Here is a 17,797-nt window from a genome sequence, read left to right as displayed (position 1 = left end):
CAAGGAGCACAGAGAGTAATCTGCAGCTGTTGAAATCTCCCGAACTGGGTTAATTGCTCTGGGATGGGGAGAGAACATGGATATCATTAAAAGACTTTCTGTTTCGTAACGACTTGCTCACCACACCTGTGTTTGCTGTGCTGTTTGGTGCGAAATCATGATGTCTGATGGGGGAATTCATCTGAGAGAAACATTCATCTGATGCTTTACCTGGGTGTGTTTGAAAACGCCAATCATGAGAGATGATATCAAGAGTCGTATCTAGCAAGATTGCAATATCTGCCATCTGCACCTCGAGGGGAACATCTCCTGCACTTTTACATGATGGAAAGCGTCAGGATCAGTTGATTGTAGCGCCGTTGGTGGATCATAGAATTGAAAGAAGCAATATTATAGGTTTGTTTAGCAAAAAAGTTGGGAAATATATAGATTTTAAGATCTTCGTCAAGGCTTGAGGAACTTAAAGGTGGACCAAGCAATGTAGAAATTTGAACGCACCAAAAGCAACCCAACAAGGCCTTTTAATATCATCACTAAAGTTTCTAGACACGCCCCTATCTGCTGATTGGCTTCAATTGTTTTGGGATTTGCTCGAATACAAAGTACCAAAACAAACATGCCCAAAACCAAACAAGACCAAGCCCCCTTTGAAATCTCCTCTATTGTTACAAGACACGCCCCTATCTGCTGATTGGCTTCACTTGTTTTAGGATTTGGTCGAACACAAAGCACCAAAACAAACCTGCTTATAATCAAACAAGACCACGCCCCCTTTTGAAATCTCCACTATAGCTACTAGACATGCCTCCTCCTGCTGATTGGCTGCAAATGTTTTGGGATTTGGTCGAACACAAAGCACCAAAACAAACCTGCCCAAAACCAAACATGACCAAGCCACCTTTGATATCTCAACTATAGTTACTAGACACGCCCCTATTAGCTGATTGGCTTCAATTTTTTTGGGATTTGCTTGAATACAAAGTACCAAAACAAACACGCCCAAAACCAAACAAGACCACGCCCCCCTTTAAAATCTCCCCTATTGTTAATAGACACGCCCCTATCAGCTGATTGGCTTCAATTGTTTTGGGATTTGGTCGAACACAAAGAGCTAAAACAAATGTGCTCATAACCCAACAAGAACCCCACCCCATTTGATATCTCCTTTATAGTTACAAGACACGCCCCTTACTGTTGTTTAGCTGCAATTTTGTTTTGGGATTTGGTCCAACACAAAGCACCAAAACAAACCTGCTTATAATCAAACAAGACCACACCCCCTTTGAAATCTCCGCTATAGCTACTAGACATGCCTCCTCCTGCTGATTGGCTGCAAATGTTTTGGGATTTGGTCGAACACAAAGCACCAAAACAAACACACCCAAAACCAAACAAGACCACGCCCCCCTTTAAAATCTTAACTATTGTTAATAGACACGCCCCTATCTTCAGATTAGCTTCAATTGTTTTGGGATTTGGTTGAACACAAAGTGCTAAAACAAATGTGCTCATAACCCAACAAGAACCCCGCCCCATTTGATATCTCCTTTATAGTTACAAGACACGCCCCTTACTGTTGATTGGCTGCAAGTATGTTTTGGGTTTTGGTCTGAAGCAAAAAAACAAAACAAACCCGCAGATAATCCAAGTAGTCCCCACCCCATTTGAAATCTCCATTATAGTTGCAAGACACACCCCTTACTGTTGTTTGGCTGCAATTTTTGGGGGGGACTTGGTCCAACACAAACATGCCTCTAATCAGACAAGACAACGCACCTTTTGACTTCTTCACTATAGTTCCTAGACACAACCCTTACTGATGATTGGTTGTAAGTGTGTTTTTGGATTTGGTTCGAAACAAGGAACCAAAACAAGCATGCTCAAAACCCAACAAAACCCCGCCCATTTTTATATCTTCACTAAAATTACTAGACACGCCCCTTACTGCTGATTGGCTGCAATTTTGTTTTGGGATTTGGTCCAACACAAAGAACCAAAACAAGCACGGCCATAACACATCAAGACTCCGCCCATTTTAATACCTCAACTATAGTTACTAGACACACCCCTTTCTGCTGATTGGCTGTAATTTATTCGAAGGATTTGGTCCAACAAAAAGTATCAAAACAAATACACCCAAAACACAACAAGACCCTTCCCCCATCGAATATATAATGCCCCCTTCTGCTGATTGTCTCCAAGTGCTTTGGGATTTGGTCTGACACAAAGAACCACAAACATGACCAGAACCAGTGGCGCAAAAAGGGGGTATGCAGTATATGCGGCGCATAGGGACGCCACACACGGGGGGCGCCATTGTGCCAAAACTATTTTTGAAATTATCCATATTAAAAGTTTCAAATAATATATATATTTTTTGCTAAAAATGTTTATATAGCATTTTATAAGCGTATAATATTGTATTTTATTAAATAAAAAAAAAATCATTCCACCCCTCCCCCCGTTTTTCATACCATATACATGTTTTTATGAATTTATTATGTATCATATTGATTCATCAGGCCTTTTGGTAACTTCTTAGCTCAAAACTATTTTAAGTTTAGCTACAAACAAAGTTATAACATTTCAATTGAATAGAACATTTCACACAGTTTGTTTCTGTTTTTTTTACACTAAACATTTGACAGTCTTTTTTATTTTGCTTTTAGCAGTTTCAGTCAGTTGTTCTTGCAAAGACAGGCCTTACACTTCTCACAGTATGCATGTGAAAAGTAATTGCAATGTTCTTTTGCCCTTTAGGACTACCATGTCTATCATTTTGTTTTGACAAATGTAGTACAAAAAGTCCAAAAGCAAGGCTAGTCAAGGTGCTATAATCATTTAGTGAGGGAAAATTAAATTGAGAAGAAATTTGGGGTGGTATGAGATTGCGACTTAACATGCTTAAAGAGCCCATATTATGGTTTTTTGAAAATTCCCCTCCATGTAGTGTGTAACAGAGCTCTAAGTGAAGTGAAGTATCCAGCTAAGGCTTAAATCTGTTAGTGTACAGTGTTTAAAACTGTTGATTCATCTATAAAAGAGTCGACTCATAGTGCTTTAAACGAGTCGCCTTGATACCGAGTCATTAGGTGTTTCGCCATGACGTACGAACGAAACCAAGTTATTCACGTGCACGCGCACACCCGGGAGATTTCAAACCTGAGGCCCCGCCCTCTGACGCAGAAACCAAGACACACACACACACACACACACACACACACACACACCCACAAACACACACACACAAACATGCCGGTCGATTGAAGTCACACTGCAGATGGATATATTGAGTCTCTACCCAAAGATGAAACCTCAGCATTATAGCAGAGCAGTTGGAAACTACTGGAAACTTCTGGAAACTACATGCTACAAAAAATACTTCATCAGCGTTTGTTAAAGGAAGGATCAGTAAAGAGTAACTTACTGCTGGACGTCAGGATGGATTTCTTCCTCCATTTCTCAAGTGTAAGTACGTGCGATTAAAGTTGTTGCCTCGTTGACTCTAGCTTGCAAATGTATTTAGTTGGGATTTGTTACTTGTAACCGCGTGTACTGTATTCGGTTAACTGGCTATATTCTCTTATCGCGTGCAAAGTCAAGTTAAAAACGCGACGCGTGCTGCTTTGTTTATGGAGCTCCGTGGATGAGGAGTAGTGTGTGTGTCTGTGTGTGCGCGCTGTCGTCCGGAGGTGTGTGTGTGTTTGTGTGTGTGTGTGTGTGTGTGTGTGTGTGCGCGCGCGTTGTCGTCCGGAGCAGAGTTTAGTGCGTGTGTGTGTGTGTGTGCAATATGTGTCTGTGAAAAGAGCAGAGTGAGAACCTAGGAGATCTCCTTAACTGTTTTTGGAGTTTTTGCTCAATAAAATAGTTAGTCGTCTGTATTTTCAAGTCCATAGTCTGTATTTACATTGACCCACTGGCAGCTAGAATCCACGCCTACACTATTGAGCGTGTATGAACTGTGATTACTTTTATATTGCTGATTAGCTGTTTGGCATTTCACTCTGACTGAAGGCAGTCGACCAATCGCAACAGACTGTCATTGGTCCAATCAGCGCAGATTAGCTTTGCGCTAAGGAGGGGTTTGGGAACAAATGAATCACTGGACGATTCATACGGGAGTCGCTGGGATTATTAGGTAAAAATAAATGCAGATAATAAGACCATGAAAGTGTTTTTTGACCTTGCATGCATATTAGACTGTTGTTGGAGACCCTTACAACCAAGATATGACCCTATTTCATGTATAATATGGGCTCTTTAATGTAATTATACCTTTTACTACTGCATACTATTTCAGTTGTGTTCAGAAATGCGAAACTGTATTTTTTGAAGCATATTGATATCTTTATGAAAAAATATCTTTAATTTATTGATGGAAATATTTCCACATTTTATCACTTGCCTGTTATAAAATATAGTTGGATTGAAGGGGGGGCGCGCAAAAGTTGAAGCCGCATTCCCATCAGTAAATGTGTCAGAAATCCCTGACCAGAACCCAACATGACCATGCCCATTTTTATATCTCACCAATAGTTACTTGACACACAAAGAAACATTCACCTACTGCTTCACCTGGACTTATTTGAAAACGCCAATCAGAGATGAGATCAAGAGGGGTGTGTAGCAAGATTGCAGTTTCTGCCATCACTTCATTCAGAAGCACCTCAAGGGGAACATCTCCTGCACTTTTACATGATGGAAAGCATCAGGATTAATCGATTGTGGCTCCGTTTGTGGATTATAGTGTTGAAACCCACACTTTTTTGTTCCACTAAATGCACAGAGGCGTAGTTTTGTAGGGAGAGGCTGAGTAAATGACGACCAGATTGTCAATACTGAACAGTGTTCCTCTAAGTAATTGAAGCGGCTTGACATTAACCCAATTAAACTTTGGTAGCCCGGTTTAAGCGTCTTATGGCGACGTCAGGAATGGCTAATCTGGTTTCGTCTGTATTTGGATCTGTCAGCGCAGATGTGAGGAGTGTCCTCACTGTCTGGTGTCTCCTAATAAGGCCCAGATGGACAGACGTGAGACTCTTACCAGGCTTGAGTTTTCCTCCTGGGCACGTTCTGTCTGCTCCACTTGGAGTGAGGAGTGAGGTGATAAATCAGCTGCCTGCAGATCTTCTCTGAGGACTTCAGAGCATCAGCCTCCTGAAAAACAGAGGAGAAGCGGGATGAAGAGCTGAATGCACCAAAACAAACACGCCTATAGCCCAATACGACCCCGGCTCTTTGAATATCTCCACTATAATTACTAGACAAGCACTTTTCTGCTGATTGGCTGCAAGTGTGCTTGGGGTTTGAGTGCTGAAAGGTGCACTAAGCAATAATTGAAAACACTTTAATTAGCTATCATTTTATTTAAGTTCCTATCTGGATATAGGATATCTGGAAATATATAATGATGTCTAATATATTAAAACATACAGGGGTTGGACAATGAAACTGAAACGCTTGGTTTTAAAGCACAATAAATCAATAATATGGTGTAGGAACTCCTTCTGCAACCAATACAGCATCAATTCGTCTTGGGAATGACAGATACAAGCTCTGGCCAGAGGGATTGTGGTGCTGGTGGAGGAAAACATTTCCTGACTCGCTCTTCCAAAACACCCTAAAGTGGCTCAATAATATTTAGATCGGGTGACTGTGCAGGCCATGGGAGGTGTTTAACTTTCATGTTCATCAAACCATTCTGTCAGCAGTCTTGCTGTGTGTATAATATACATGGCAGTGCTTTCAGGATACAAGTTTGACCCATTGGGTGCACATGGTTCTCCAGAATGGGTCAATAGTTCTTGGCAGAGAAGCACCCATCATTGGGTCTAGGGTAGGGGTCTTAAACTCAAACTGGCGAGGGGGCAGTTTCAGTGACTGACAATTCATAGGAGGGCCGCGTTAACATTCAAGCACAAGAAAAAATTTGAAACCTGATATAATTGATGCATCTTAGGACATCCAGCTCGCATCTCAGTCTGCCTGTCAGACATCTCACACTGGATTAGAGATCATCATCTTCAGCTTAACCTCACAAAAACAGAAATGCTTGAAGTTTCTGCCAACCCGACTCTACATCATAACTTTTCAATCCAGATGGATGGGTGAACCATTAATGCATCCAAAATGGTGAAAATCCTTGGAGTAACGATTGATGACCAACTAAACTTCTCTGACCACATTTCTAGAACTGCTCGATCTTGCAGATTCGCACTCTATAACATCAGAAAGGTCGGAACCCTTCCTATCTGAACATGCAGCTCAACTCCTTGTTCAAGCTCTTGTTCTCTCCAGACTGGACTATTGCAACTCTCTACTAGCCGGGCTTCCAGCTAACTCTATCAAACCTCTTCAGCTGCTCCAGAACGCAGCAGAACGAGTGGTCTTTAATGAACTTAAACGAGCACATGTCACTCCGCTGCTCATCCGTTTGCACTGGCTGCCAGTTGCTGCTCGCATCAAATTCAAAGCTCTGATGTTTGCTTACAACGCGACTTCTGGCTTTGCTCCTTCTTATCTACTCTCACTTCTGCAGATCTATGTGCCCTCCAGAAACTTGCGTTCTGTGAATGAACGTCGCCTCGTGGTTCCATCCCAAAGAGGGAAGAAATCACTTTCCCAAACTCTCGCATTAAATCTGCCCAGTTGGTGGAATGAACTCCCTAACTGCATCAGAACAGCAGAGTCACTCGCTGTCTTCAAGAAACGACTAAAAACTCAATTAGTCTCCACTTTCCTTCCTAATCTGCAATAACCTCTCTGGCTCCACCGTTAACTGTACTCAAAAAATAAATAAATAAATAAATAAATAAAATTACTAATGTTCTGTGTCTTACACTTTGCATACCTGAAACTTCCATACAGCACTTATTCATTGTTGCTCTTATAGTTGTGTAAATTGCTTCCTAGTCCTCATTTGTAAGTCACTTTGGATAAAAGCATTTGCTAAATGACTAAATGTAAATCAGCACGTTTATCACGTCACACATCAGCTGTTGAAATATATCTGTGGTTGTTGTGTATGGCCGAGCATTAGACACACACTCAGTTATTCTTTTACAGTGTATATGCAGTCAAAACTCGAGCTTTTTGTTTCTTGTACATATTGAGGGGGGAGTTTAAATTGTTGTGAAAATACTACAAATAATCATATCTCGGTATTTTAAGGATGAATGACGGTATACGATATAGATCCGGTATTTTCCCAATAAATGGTTGCTTGAGAGTCAAAGCCTTTATTAAAACTTTGTTAAACAGTTTTTGAGCAAAATATAATTCAAAAACAAGGGTTTCCCTTGCTGTTATTATCATCATTATAACTATCATTCTTATATTGTTATTTGTTGAAAGAGTAGCTAACAGCAATTAATAGCGATAATAGCGTTGCACAGACGTATAGCACCGATGTGCTCACACCGGTGAGCACCGATGTGCTCACAGCGACCTGAGTTCAATTCCCGGCCGATCCTTCCCCTCTCTCTGCTCCCAATGCTTTCTTGTCTAAAATCTCTACCGTCCTGTCATAATAAAGGTGAAAAACCCATAAAAAATAATTATAAAAAAATAAATAAATAAACAAAACAATATGTCTTTTGACTGCTTTCTTTAATAACTACATTACACAATACTTGTACTTTTACTTTTAGTACTTGGGTAGTAAATTTGATATATACTACTTGCAATACTTAAATACAAAAAATGTTGAATACTTTAGTACTTCCCCTTAAGTACGGTGCTTAAAGAGCACTTCAACTTCTACTCAAGTCACTTTTTTGATAGAGCACTTATACTTTTACTTAAGTCTGGGTTTCTAGTACTTTATTCATTGTTGGAGAAAAGTAATTTATTTTTATTACTTTTGTGTTTTTATTTATTAGAAGAATGCTTAGACTAACAACAGATTAATCAATCTTTTCTATTGTATTATAACACATCTTGACCAGACACACTTGACCAGACACACAAGAATAAGTGTGGGGGCCTTTGTTTAATATAAAGTCTAGACATGTCACAAGTTGTCATGATGCTTGTAGAAGTTGTGAAATATATTAAAGATGCATGTAATTGTTCAGTTCTGGTATGCAGAGAAGGGTTGCAGAAAGAGGAAGTATGTCTAGGGGTTACAAAGAGCCAAAGGACTGCAGAATGACTGATAAGTGACGTTAAACCAAAACTCCACCGGTTAATATCAGTTGTGTATATATGCTGGAGTCAGGAAATGTATGTTAGTTGCAAACCTCTTGTAGTAATTCTTGTAGTGCATTGGGGTAATTTAACCCAGAGCTCTGTCATCGAATTATTCATTTGTATCGAATAAATTGCTAATATTTTTGGCATTGAAGAAAACACTCTCCAGACCTTTTCTTATTGAACACGCATGGAATTGCAACCCAGGCTCATTCTGAAAACGTAGTCCTGCGGACGTTTCTGGAGACCGCGAAATACGTCCCGGGAGGTACGTATTTGTGCAGTTTTTGTTTTCGCGAATCCGCGAGAGCCCGCTGTGTGCGCTTTTTCATATCTGGAACGTCTCTCGCGAGTGCCATTCACGCCCGCGCTGTTCTCGCGTCAACCCACCAGAGGCTGCTGTCTGACTGACCGAATGATTGACTGCGCGACCGGCCAATCGGCTGACCCACCCTCCTCCTTCCCTAAACCCAACCAGTTTTACCGATTGACCTGCGCGCCCGCTCACTTCCCTAAACCCGAGCAACAATTTAGAAAAGCCGTCTAGAAAAAGAAAAACCCTCGTCTGTTTGTCGGATTTCACCGCGTTCTCACCCTGTTATGAACTCGTTTGCTTTATTTTTTGGATTCTCGAACTCGGACTCGAACCCGGACGCCTTTGTCAACTCCTCCTCTCTGCATCTGAAGTCCGCCGACGCACATGATGAGCTGACCGCACAAACTGACTGCAGCGGGAAAGCCCTCCACACAGAGGTAAGCGGTCAGCCGGCAAGCGCAAAGGGAACGGCGTCACACCGCTCCATAGCGTTCGCTTAAAAAAATTAAATGCAGCCATACGTACCTCCCGGGACGTATTTCGCAGTCTCCAGAAACGTCCGCTGGACTACGTTTTCAGAATGAGCCTGGGTTTTAGAATTGACTAGATATTCCAACATCTCTGGTAATTTCCACATATCAAAGTTATGTATAAGTTGATCAATGCTTTTAAGTCTCAGGACTTGTTTGTGTGTGTTTTTTTTTTTTTTTGTAAAGTGACAGACATGATTGATAACGCCAGCTCACTGTTAAAACAATCACAATCTTATCACAGGTGATAAATATCACACACATCCTATTTTGCTTCAAGTCATTCATGAACTGCAGGCCTGAAACAGTCTCGAGGCCTTCGCTCAGCGACGCCTGCATCCATTTCTGCATCAAAACAGGCTTTGGCTCGGCTCTCCTTTCTTAAACGGATTGGCCAGAGCAGAGCTGAGCAAATCTAATCAGTGCTACAGCACAACAATGCGAGCAAAGCAAGAAAAACACAAAAGCCATCGACTGGAGTCAGCAAGCTAAGAAATGAAAGCAACTAAACATCTCAGTGGCCTCTTGATGGCTATTAAGTCAAAAACAAAGACGTTTGTTGAATCTCTATCGTATATTAAACTGGTCTCGGAGAGTGACAGCAATTATCGGACTTCTTTTATTGAACGGCCTTAATAAAGATGCTGTTGGTTCGATGATGTTGCGCTCCTGAGAGAGTTTTATTGTCGGAAAGATTTACGCGGACTCTCAATCAGCAACTGAACATTAAGACATTAACTATACGCAACTGCCACAGTTTAATGAAAAACTGTCAATTGCAAGACAGCGGAATGAAAAATACGAACTGTGCACAGAAAACAAAAGCTCATCAAAATGCCTTTCTATATTTCCCATGAACACCATCATGAATAACTGCTGCGACTCACTCCTGGGAGTCAAAACTTCGTTAGATGCTGGCGTACTGGGACACACATTATACTGATTACATTCTGATGCTAGTTTAAAAGCGTACATCGCTAATATACATGCTAGCAACACAGATAATGTTAAACCAGAGATGGACCACACGCAGATGTGATGTGAAGATTCGCTTTCATTAATTTTCCGGCTTAATCCCTTTATTAATCTGGGGTTGCCACAGCATATGTTTTACAGAGAGGATGCCTATCCAGCCACAACCCAACAATGAGAAACACTCTTGCATTCACACACATACACTACAACTTGGTTGAACAATTTAGTTTATTCAATTCCCCTATAGCGCATGTGTTTGGACTGTGGGGGAAGCCGGAGCACCCAGAGGAAACCCACGCCAACACCGGGAGAACAAGCAAACTCCTCAAAGAAATGCCAACTGACCCAGACAGGGCTTTAACCAGCGAAGTTCTTGCTGTGAGGCGATTGTGCTACCCACTGTGCCACCGTGACACCCCGCTTTCAAGTAAAAACAACCCAGGCTCATTGTGAAAACATAGCCCCGCGGACGTTTCTGAAATACGTGAATACGTGAAATACGTCCCGGGAGGTATTATTTGTGCAGTTTTTGTTTTCGCGAATCCGTGAGAGGCCGATGTGCATGCTTTTTTGCGTCTCGAACGCCTCTCAGAAGTGGAGGCCGCTGTCCAGCTGTCCGACTGACTGACTGAACGATAGACTGGACGGCCAGCAAATAGGCCAATTGGCCGACCCAGCCTCCCTCCTCCTTCCCTAAACCCAAGCGATTTCTGAATGCCTTTGGCAGAATTCAAATGAGCTATTTTAATCTAGATTAATTCCAAGATTACAATGAGATTAATCTAGATTTAAAAAATCAATCTGTGCCCACCTATAATATATTACCTAATAAATATGTTACCTCCATCGCTGATTATAGCATAAAGACTAACAGGTTTGGCTTTCAGGCATGACATCTGAATGGCGTGAATCTGTTCTTTGAGGAGCTAGGTGGCTTTTCTGAGCTCAATGGGATGGGATTTAGTCTTCCTGTCGGCAGCTAACTGGATGTTTATTAAGCTGGACAGGAGGAAAAGAAGCATTGGAAATCGAGAGCCCTTCAATCCCTCGCTCTCGTTTTCTGGGTTTAGCTGCTGAGCTCCTCCAAGCTCGCCAACATTTTCACAGACATCTTTGAAAAGTCCAGTTGATGACAAGAGAAAACTTCAGCACAAATCCAGCCTGAATGCTCTATTCACAGTTTCAAAAATACTCAATCAGATCTGAGTTTATAACCTTCAAACCTCTTACAAACTTTCAAACTACTTTTCAACCCAACAGTCTTTCATTCGTTCATTTCCTTTGGCTTAGTCCCTTTATTCATCAGGGGTCGCCACAGCGCAATGAACCACCAACTATTCCAGCATATGTTTTACGCAGCAGATGCCCTTCCAGTTGCAACCAAGTACTGGATGTCAGATTCGTGTTTTAAATCCTGGTATTCACCATGACATGGTGGTCACCATGCGCAAGGTAAAGCAAAAGTCACATTCAACGATTGACCCTCAACAATATTTCCAACCAATTGGCTTTCTTAGGTTTACAATCACTCTCATTGGTTGGCGATTGGTTCGCATGCAGTGAGCAGCGAAATAAATAAAGTAACAGTGGTCTACCTAAATAATATTTGTATTTTCAAAATAGCAAATAGGCTGTCAAGTATATATCAATAATAAAAACCATGAGTAAATATGATAATGAGCCTGATCAAAAGAGCTCCTAAGAAGTTGAACCTGCGCAAATGGATCAGGGTAGCGGGAGACAAAGCAAAGCGATCTCATGTCAGCCACAAAACATGACTGAAGAGGTAACTGTGGGCTCTTCTTGAAGATTAGACTGCATGAGTCATTTAATTATGTGAAGTTTATTTCTAAAGTAATTCAAGAGGTTCACCTGCTTATGATTGCTTGCGGCCAGTCCCGCATTTTAAGATTGACAAATCAGACGATTCCTAAACCACTATAACTACCCTAAGTTCCCCCTTCGCCCCTACTTCTCCTCATTTGCTAGATGGGAGTCCCGGTGGCCCAGTGGTTAGCACTGTTGCCTCACAGCAAGAACATCACTGGTTCTAGTCCTTACTAAGCCAGTCGACGCTTCTGTCCAGAGTTTACACGTTCTCCCCGTGCTCACGTGGGTTTCTCCCAGGTTCCCCGGTTTGCTCCCACCGTCCAAAAACATGCAACTAAAGTTAATTGACTAATCCAAATCAGCACTATCGACATGCTCCTGGTAAGTAGGTATCTCTTAAGAGCAATCATTATCTGTTCATTAGCTACTACAGCAGGGGAGTTCTCGAGATCTACATGAGCTTAAACTCCCCTCTCGCCTTGCAAACAGGAGAGAGCCCCGAGCTCGAGGATCTTATGAGCTCAGGGTTCTCTCCCAGGACAGCATGCCAAACACACTTTATAATCAATCATTAGCTAAGTGTGAACTCTTGAATGTATTTTACTTGGCACATAATTGTGAACAGAATTGTGATTGTTCAGACGATTTATGCTTGTAGTTATTTTTAAAATTTTTCGTGACTGACCATTAACGTTATATGGCACAAAATAATTCAAGACCGTTCAGAAATGTGATGCTCTTTTTTAACGCTATCACCAATTAATGATGTCATGTTCCGGGAAAACTGAAATTGTGTGGTGGACGTTGGTCACGGTAACTTTTGTTTCCTGGTTTGGTTTCGGGAATTATTCATTTACAAACTAAGCACTGACTATGGGCAATTTAGTTTATCCAATTCACCTATATTACTGTTTGGACTCTGGGGGAAACCGGAACACCCGGAGCCAGCCAGGGCTCGAAACAGCGTCCTTCTTACAGTGCTAACCACTGAGCCACCATGACGCCCAATCCAACACTCAACATTCCAAATACTCAAAAAGATTTGTTGCATGAATGGTTTAAATGTATTTGGTAGCTCAGATATGGTTGCAGCCGGAAGTTAACAAAAATGATTTATATTATTTATTAAGTTTCCCCTTTATTGTATTATATTAAGGTCTAGCCCTACCCCAACCCGAAACCCAACCATCACAGTATAATAAAACAGTAGTTAAACAGAACTGATCTATTAAATTACAAGATAAAATGTTTTTTTTTTTTTTACGTCTACCCCTACCCTAACCCTAAACCAAACCATCATAGTACTGTAAACACATTAATTATTGTTATCCAGCAGGGGTCACCAAACTTGTTCCTGGAGGGCCGGTGTCCTGCAGATTTTAGCTCCAACCCTAATCAAACACACCTGAACAAGCTAATCAAGGTCTTACTAGGTATACTTGAAACACCCAGGCAGGTGTGTTAAGGCAAGTTGGAGCTAAACCCTGCAGTGCACCGGACCTCCAGGAACAAGATAGGTGACCCCTGTTATACAGGGTCATAAAAAATGCTGCTATACTGATGTGCATATCGCACTTCCGGCCGACCGTGTATCCTATTTAGACATTACCCTCGTCGCTTTGATTCAAATTCGAATTGTATTTCTGCATTCCATTTGTGACCTCATTTCAAATCAAACTCCAATTAAGGAACTGAGTCTAAATTTGAAATTGAAATTCTGAGCAGTGGCCAACCGACACATTCACATCGTAACTTTTCTCAATGAGTAGCAGTCTACCACAATTGTTTATGCCTGCGATGTGCTCCAGCTCTTACTTAGTGAGCTTCACATTGATCTCCTGTCAAAATGGACCAATGCAGTTCGTGAGAGGTAATCGACAAGCAATGGCAGAGCCAGCAGTTTAGCCAGTGACCCCTCTTTCCCCCACTAATAAGTGATTGACAGAAGCTTATAGTAGTTTACAATGCCTTTTATTAAAATTCAACATGTACGCTGCATGGCATTTCTGCAGATTTACAGTATTTTGCACAGGTTTTTAGTAGTAAGGCTGGGCAATATAGCAAATGTTTAGTATCATTCGATATCGATAATTAATCTTTTTTAACAATAAATTTAGGCAGATTAGGATTTTTATTTTACTTTAGCAACATTAGCAAGGCAAAAAAACTAAAATATTTAAACAAAATATCTGATCTCTTTATAATTTTCATTCATTCATTCATTTTCTTGTCGGCTTAGTCCCTTTAATAATCCGGGGTCGCCACAGCAGTATAAACCGCCAACTTATCCAGCAAATTTTGATGGCAAAGATGCCCTTCCAGCCAAAACCCAATTCTGGGAAACATCCACACAAACATTCACAAACTACGGTCAATTTAGCCAACCCAATTCACCTGTACCGCATGTCTTTGGACTGTGGGGGAAAACCGGAGCACCTGGAGGAAACCCACGCGAACGCATAGAGTACATGCAAACTCCACACAGAAACGCCAACTGAGCCGAGGCTCGAACCAGCGACCTTCTTGCTGTGAGGCGACAGCTCTCTTTATAATAAATAAACAGTGTTAAAGAGACATTTAAACTTGATAAATAAAATGTTAAACCGTGTGCAAAGGCAAAGCGTAAATACTGAACAATCAAAGCAAACTTTAAGGTGTGAATAATAATGAAATGACTGTCAACAACACAAATTATGATCATCAAATCTGAGCTTTCAAGTAAAGGAACCATTATTATTCAAATACATGCTGAACATTACAAATTGTTATAGTGGCTGGGATGCACAAGAAAAGGAACCAAAAAGCCACTCTGGCGACATCCTCACATTGTTTCTTTATGTACAATTTACTCACTGCTGCTAGCCACTGCACTCATTTTCATGTGTTGGTATTTTGACCTGAAATGACAAACATGTGCGCGTGGGTTCCTTGACCATCAACAATGGACTTTCCCCTGGGGTCTCACATAACTAGGCGACCATCAATCGTTTTCTCAGAGGATGACAAATGAACAAACCGTTGCTGATGGTTACAGAAACGCCAACTGACCAAGCCGAGGCTCGAACCAGCAACCTTCTTGCTGTGAGGCAACAGCACTACCTACTGTACCACTGCGTCACCCTTTGTTTAAATTCAGCCCATATAAATAGTTTGCAATTACTTACATTTAAAAGACTTAAGTAAATCCAATGAATAATCTTTTTCCAGTGTAACAACCCTGCAGGCACAGGATGTAAACATGTCGTCATATTGACGTTGTACTATTTGTTTGGAAATTAAAATCGGCTTGACGTCAGAACCCAACATTGGGTCAACGACAATGTCCAACGTCCAACCTAAAATTAACCAAATATCAACGTCTAATAATGTTACACATTGACATTGTGTGGACGTGTGGATCTATCAGACGTTGGATTCTGGTCACTTTCCAACACAACCCAAAATCGACCTAAAAATCAACCAAATATTAACGTCTAATGATGTTACACATTGACGTTGTGTGGACGTGTGGATCTATCAGACGTTAGATTTTAGTCACTTTCCAACACAACCTAAAGTCAACCAAATATTAACGTCTATGATGTTACATGTTGACATTGTGTGGACGTGTGGATCTCTCAGACGTTGGATTCTGGTCACTTTCCGACACAACCTAAAATCAACCAAATATCAACGTCTAATAATGTTACATGTTGACATTGTGTGGACGTGTGGATCTATCAGACGTTAGATTTTGGTCACTTTCCAACACAACCTAAAATCAACTAAATATCAACGTCTAATGGTGTTACACGTTGACATTGTGTGTATGTGTGGATCTATCAGACGTTAGATTTTAGTCACTTTCCAATACAAACCTAAAATCAACCAAATATTAACGTCTAATAATGTTTCACGTTGACATTGTGTGTATGTGTGGATCTATCAGATGTTGAATTTTGGTCACTTTCCAACACAACCTAAAATCAACCAAATATCAACGTCTAATAATGTTTCACGTTGACATTGTGTGGACGTGTGGATCTATAAAACGTTAGATTTTGGTCACTTTCCAACACAACCTAAAATCAACTAAATATCAACCAAATATTAACGTCTAATAATGTTCCACGTTGACATTGTGTGGACGTGTGGATCTATCAGACGTTGGATTCTGGTCACTTTCCAAAACAACCTAAAATTAACCAAATATCAACGTCTAATGATGTTACACGTTGACATTGTGTGTATGTGTAGATCTATCAGACGTTAGATTTTAGTCACTTTCCAATACAAACCTAAAATCAACCAAATATTAACGTCTAATAATGTTTCACGTTGACATTCTGTGTATGTATGTGGATCTATCAGATGTTGAATTTTGGTCACTTTCCAACACAACCTAAAATCAACCAAATATCAACGTCTAATAATGTTTCACGTTGACATTGTGTGGACGTGTGGATCTATCAGACGTTAAATTTTGGTCACTTTCCAACACAACCTAAAATCAACTAAATATCAACCAAATATTAACGTCTAATAATGTTACACGTTGACATTGTGTGGACGTGTGGATCTATCAGACGTTGGATTCTGGTCACTTTCCAACACAACCTAAAATCAACCAAATATCAACGTCTAATGATGTTACACGTTGACATTGTGTCTATGTGAGGATCTATCAGATGTTGGATTTTGGTCACTTTCCAACACAACCTAAAACCAACCAAATATCAACGTAATTTGACATTGTTATTGGACGTCAAAATAACTTTGCCCTTTTTGGGTCACCTGAGTTCATGACTTAAATCTAAACTCATTTTAACGTCTTATGATGTTCTGCGCCTGCTGTGAGGGAATGCTTTCCGATTGGTTTAACTGTTGGTTTAATTTGCTTTTACCAAAAAAAAAAGACAGCCCTTGCCCCTTCGAGTGGATCTATTATTGGAAAGATCTCCTCTCGCTGGCCTTTCTGTCCAATTAAGTCCAAGCAGAACTGAGGAATTTCAGCATGGGATGAAAACATCACTGATGGCTCTCTTGAGCAAAATAAAGGTCAGCGCCATCTTTCTGCATGTCTCATGCTTTGCAAACCAATTTAGGACAGGATTGAAGCATGAACGGCCGAACTGCAGTCCCGGGCCGTGGGATGACAGCTGCCCATGGTCTTATCCAGGAGAATTGGCCCGCCAAGCCTCTTACCGCCAGCTAAAAATAAGTGCTCTACATATCTGGAGACTCAGTAATGAACATGCACAGCTAATGTTGACAGCAGTGGGATGGTATATAGTCAAAACTCTTCGAACAGGCACTAAAAAAAAATGACTCATTGCATTTACTCAATTTTATTAAGTGTAAGTGCTTGCAAACAATTTATATGAGCTAGATTTAAACAAAGAAATGAACTTGAATAATGTTCAACCTAATTTGTTTGTTCAAATTCGGCCTATGTAAAATGTTTGCAACCACTTACCTTAAAAAAATTGAGTAAATCCAATGAGTCTTTTTTTTCCAGTAAGCAGTGGGCTGGTATACACACTGCAAACCCTGCTGTTGATATTAATATAACATATTAATATATGATATTAATATAACTTGACATTACTTAAAAGATCAGGTTTTGGCATCAAAACTTAACTTACTGATTAGGAAGCTAAAAACTTTTAATATTAATAAAACTGAAAAGTAAACATTACCATGAAATTCTCAATAAAGTAATAAAGAGTTTAAGGTTGTTTATTTGCTGAAAATCAGGTTAAAATCTGTTTTATTTGTATTGTGCAAAGTATATTTGCAAGTTTTTTGTACATGTTAAATATATTAAGAAGGGGGAAAACAATAAATCATTGTATGAATGCTGTAATTTTTTAATTATTTTCCATTAAAAACATGTGAAGGTCATGTGACCATCTGGAAAATCGCAGCATCTCATTTCTTACAGGACGTGTTCTCTGTTTTCGATGTCTCCTGAGTT

The 17,797-nt window shown here is 40.5% G+C and overlaps 2 protein-coding genes across 3 annotated transcripts in view; one reads left to right on the top strand and one right to left on the bottom strand.

The window, feature by feature from the left end:
* Window positions 1-17,797, top strand: part of ess2 (ess-2 splicing factor homolog) — a 779,665-nt gene that overhangs the window by 399,868 nt on the left and 362,000 nt on the right. The gene's annotated exons all lie outside the window — the stretch shown is intronic.
* lrrc75bb (leucine rich repeat containing 75Bb) overlaps window positions 1-17,797 on the bottom strand; it is a 66,734-nt gene that overhangs the window by 25,518 nt on the left and 23,419 nt on the right. Inside the window, 1 exon segment of one of the 2 annotated variants that reach the window (NM_001386713.1) lies at window positions 5,045-5,157. In NM_001386713.1, the coding sequence (NP_001373642.1) occupies window positions 5,045-5,157 (113 nt within the window). 2 annotated transcript variants of the gene reach the window in all.

Source organism: Danio rerio, chromosome 10 (assembly GCF_049306965.1).
Source record: "Danio rerio strain Tuebingen ecotype United States chromosome 10, GRCz12tu, whole genome shotgun sequence".
NCBI classification, from domain to species: domain Eukaryota; kingdom Metazoa; phylum Chordata; class Actinopteri; order Cypriniformes; family Danionidae; genus Danio; species Danio rerio.
Note: the sequence above shows the minus strand (reverse complement) of the source record. Positions and strands in the feature narration are given on the sequence as shown.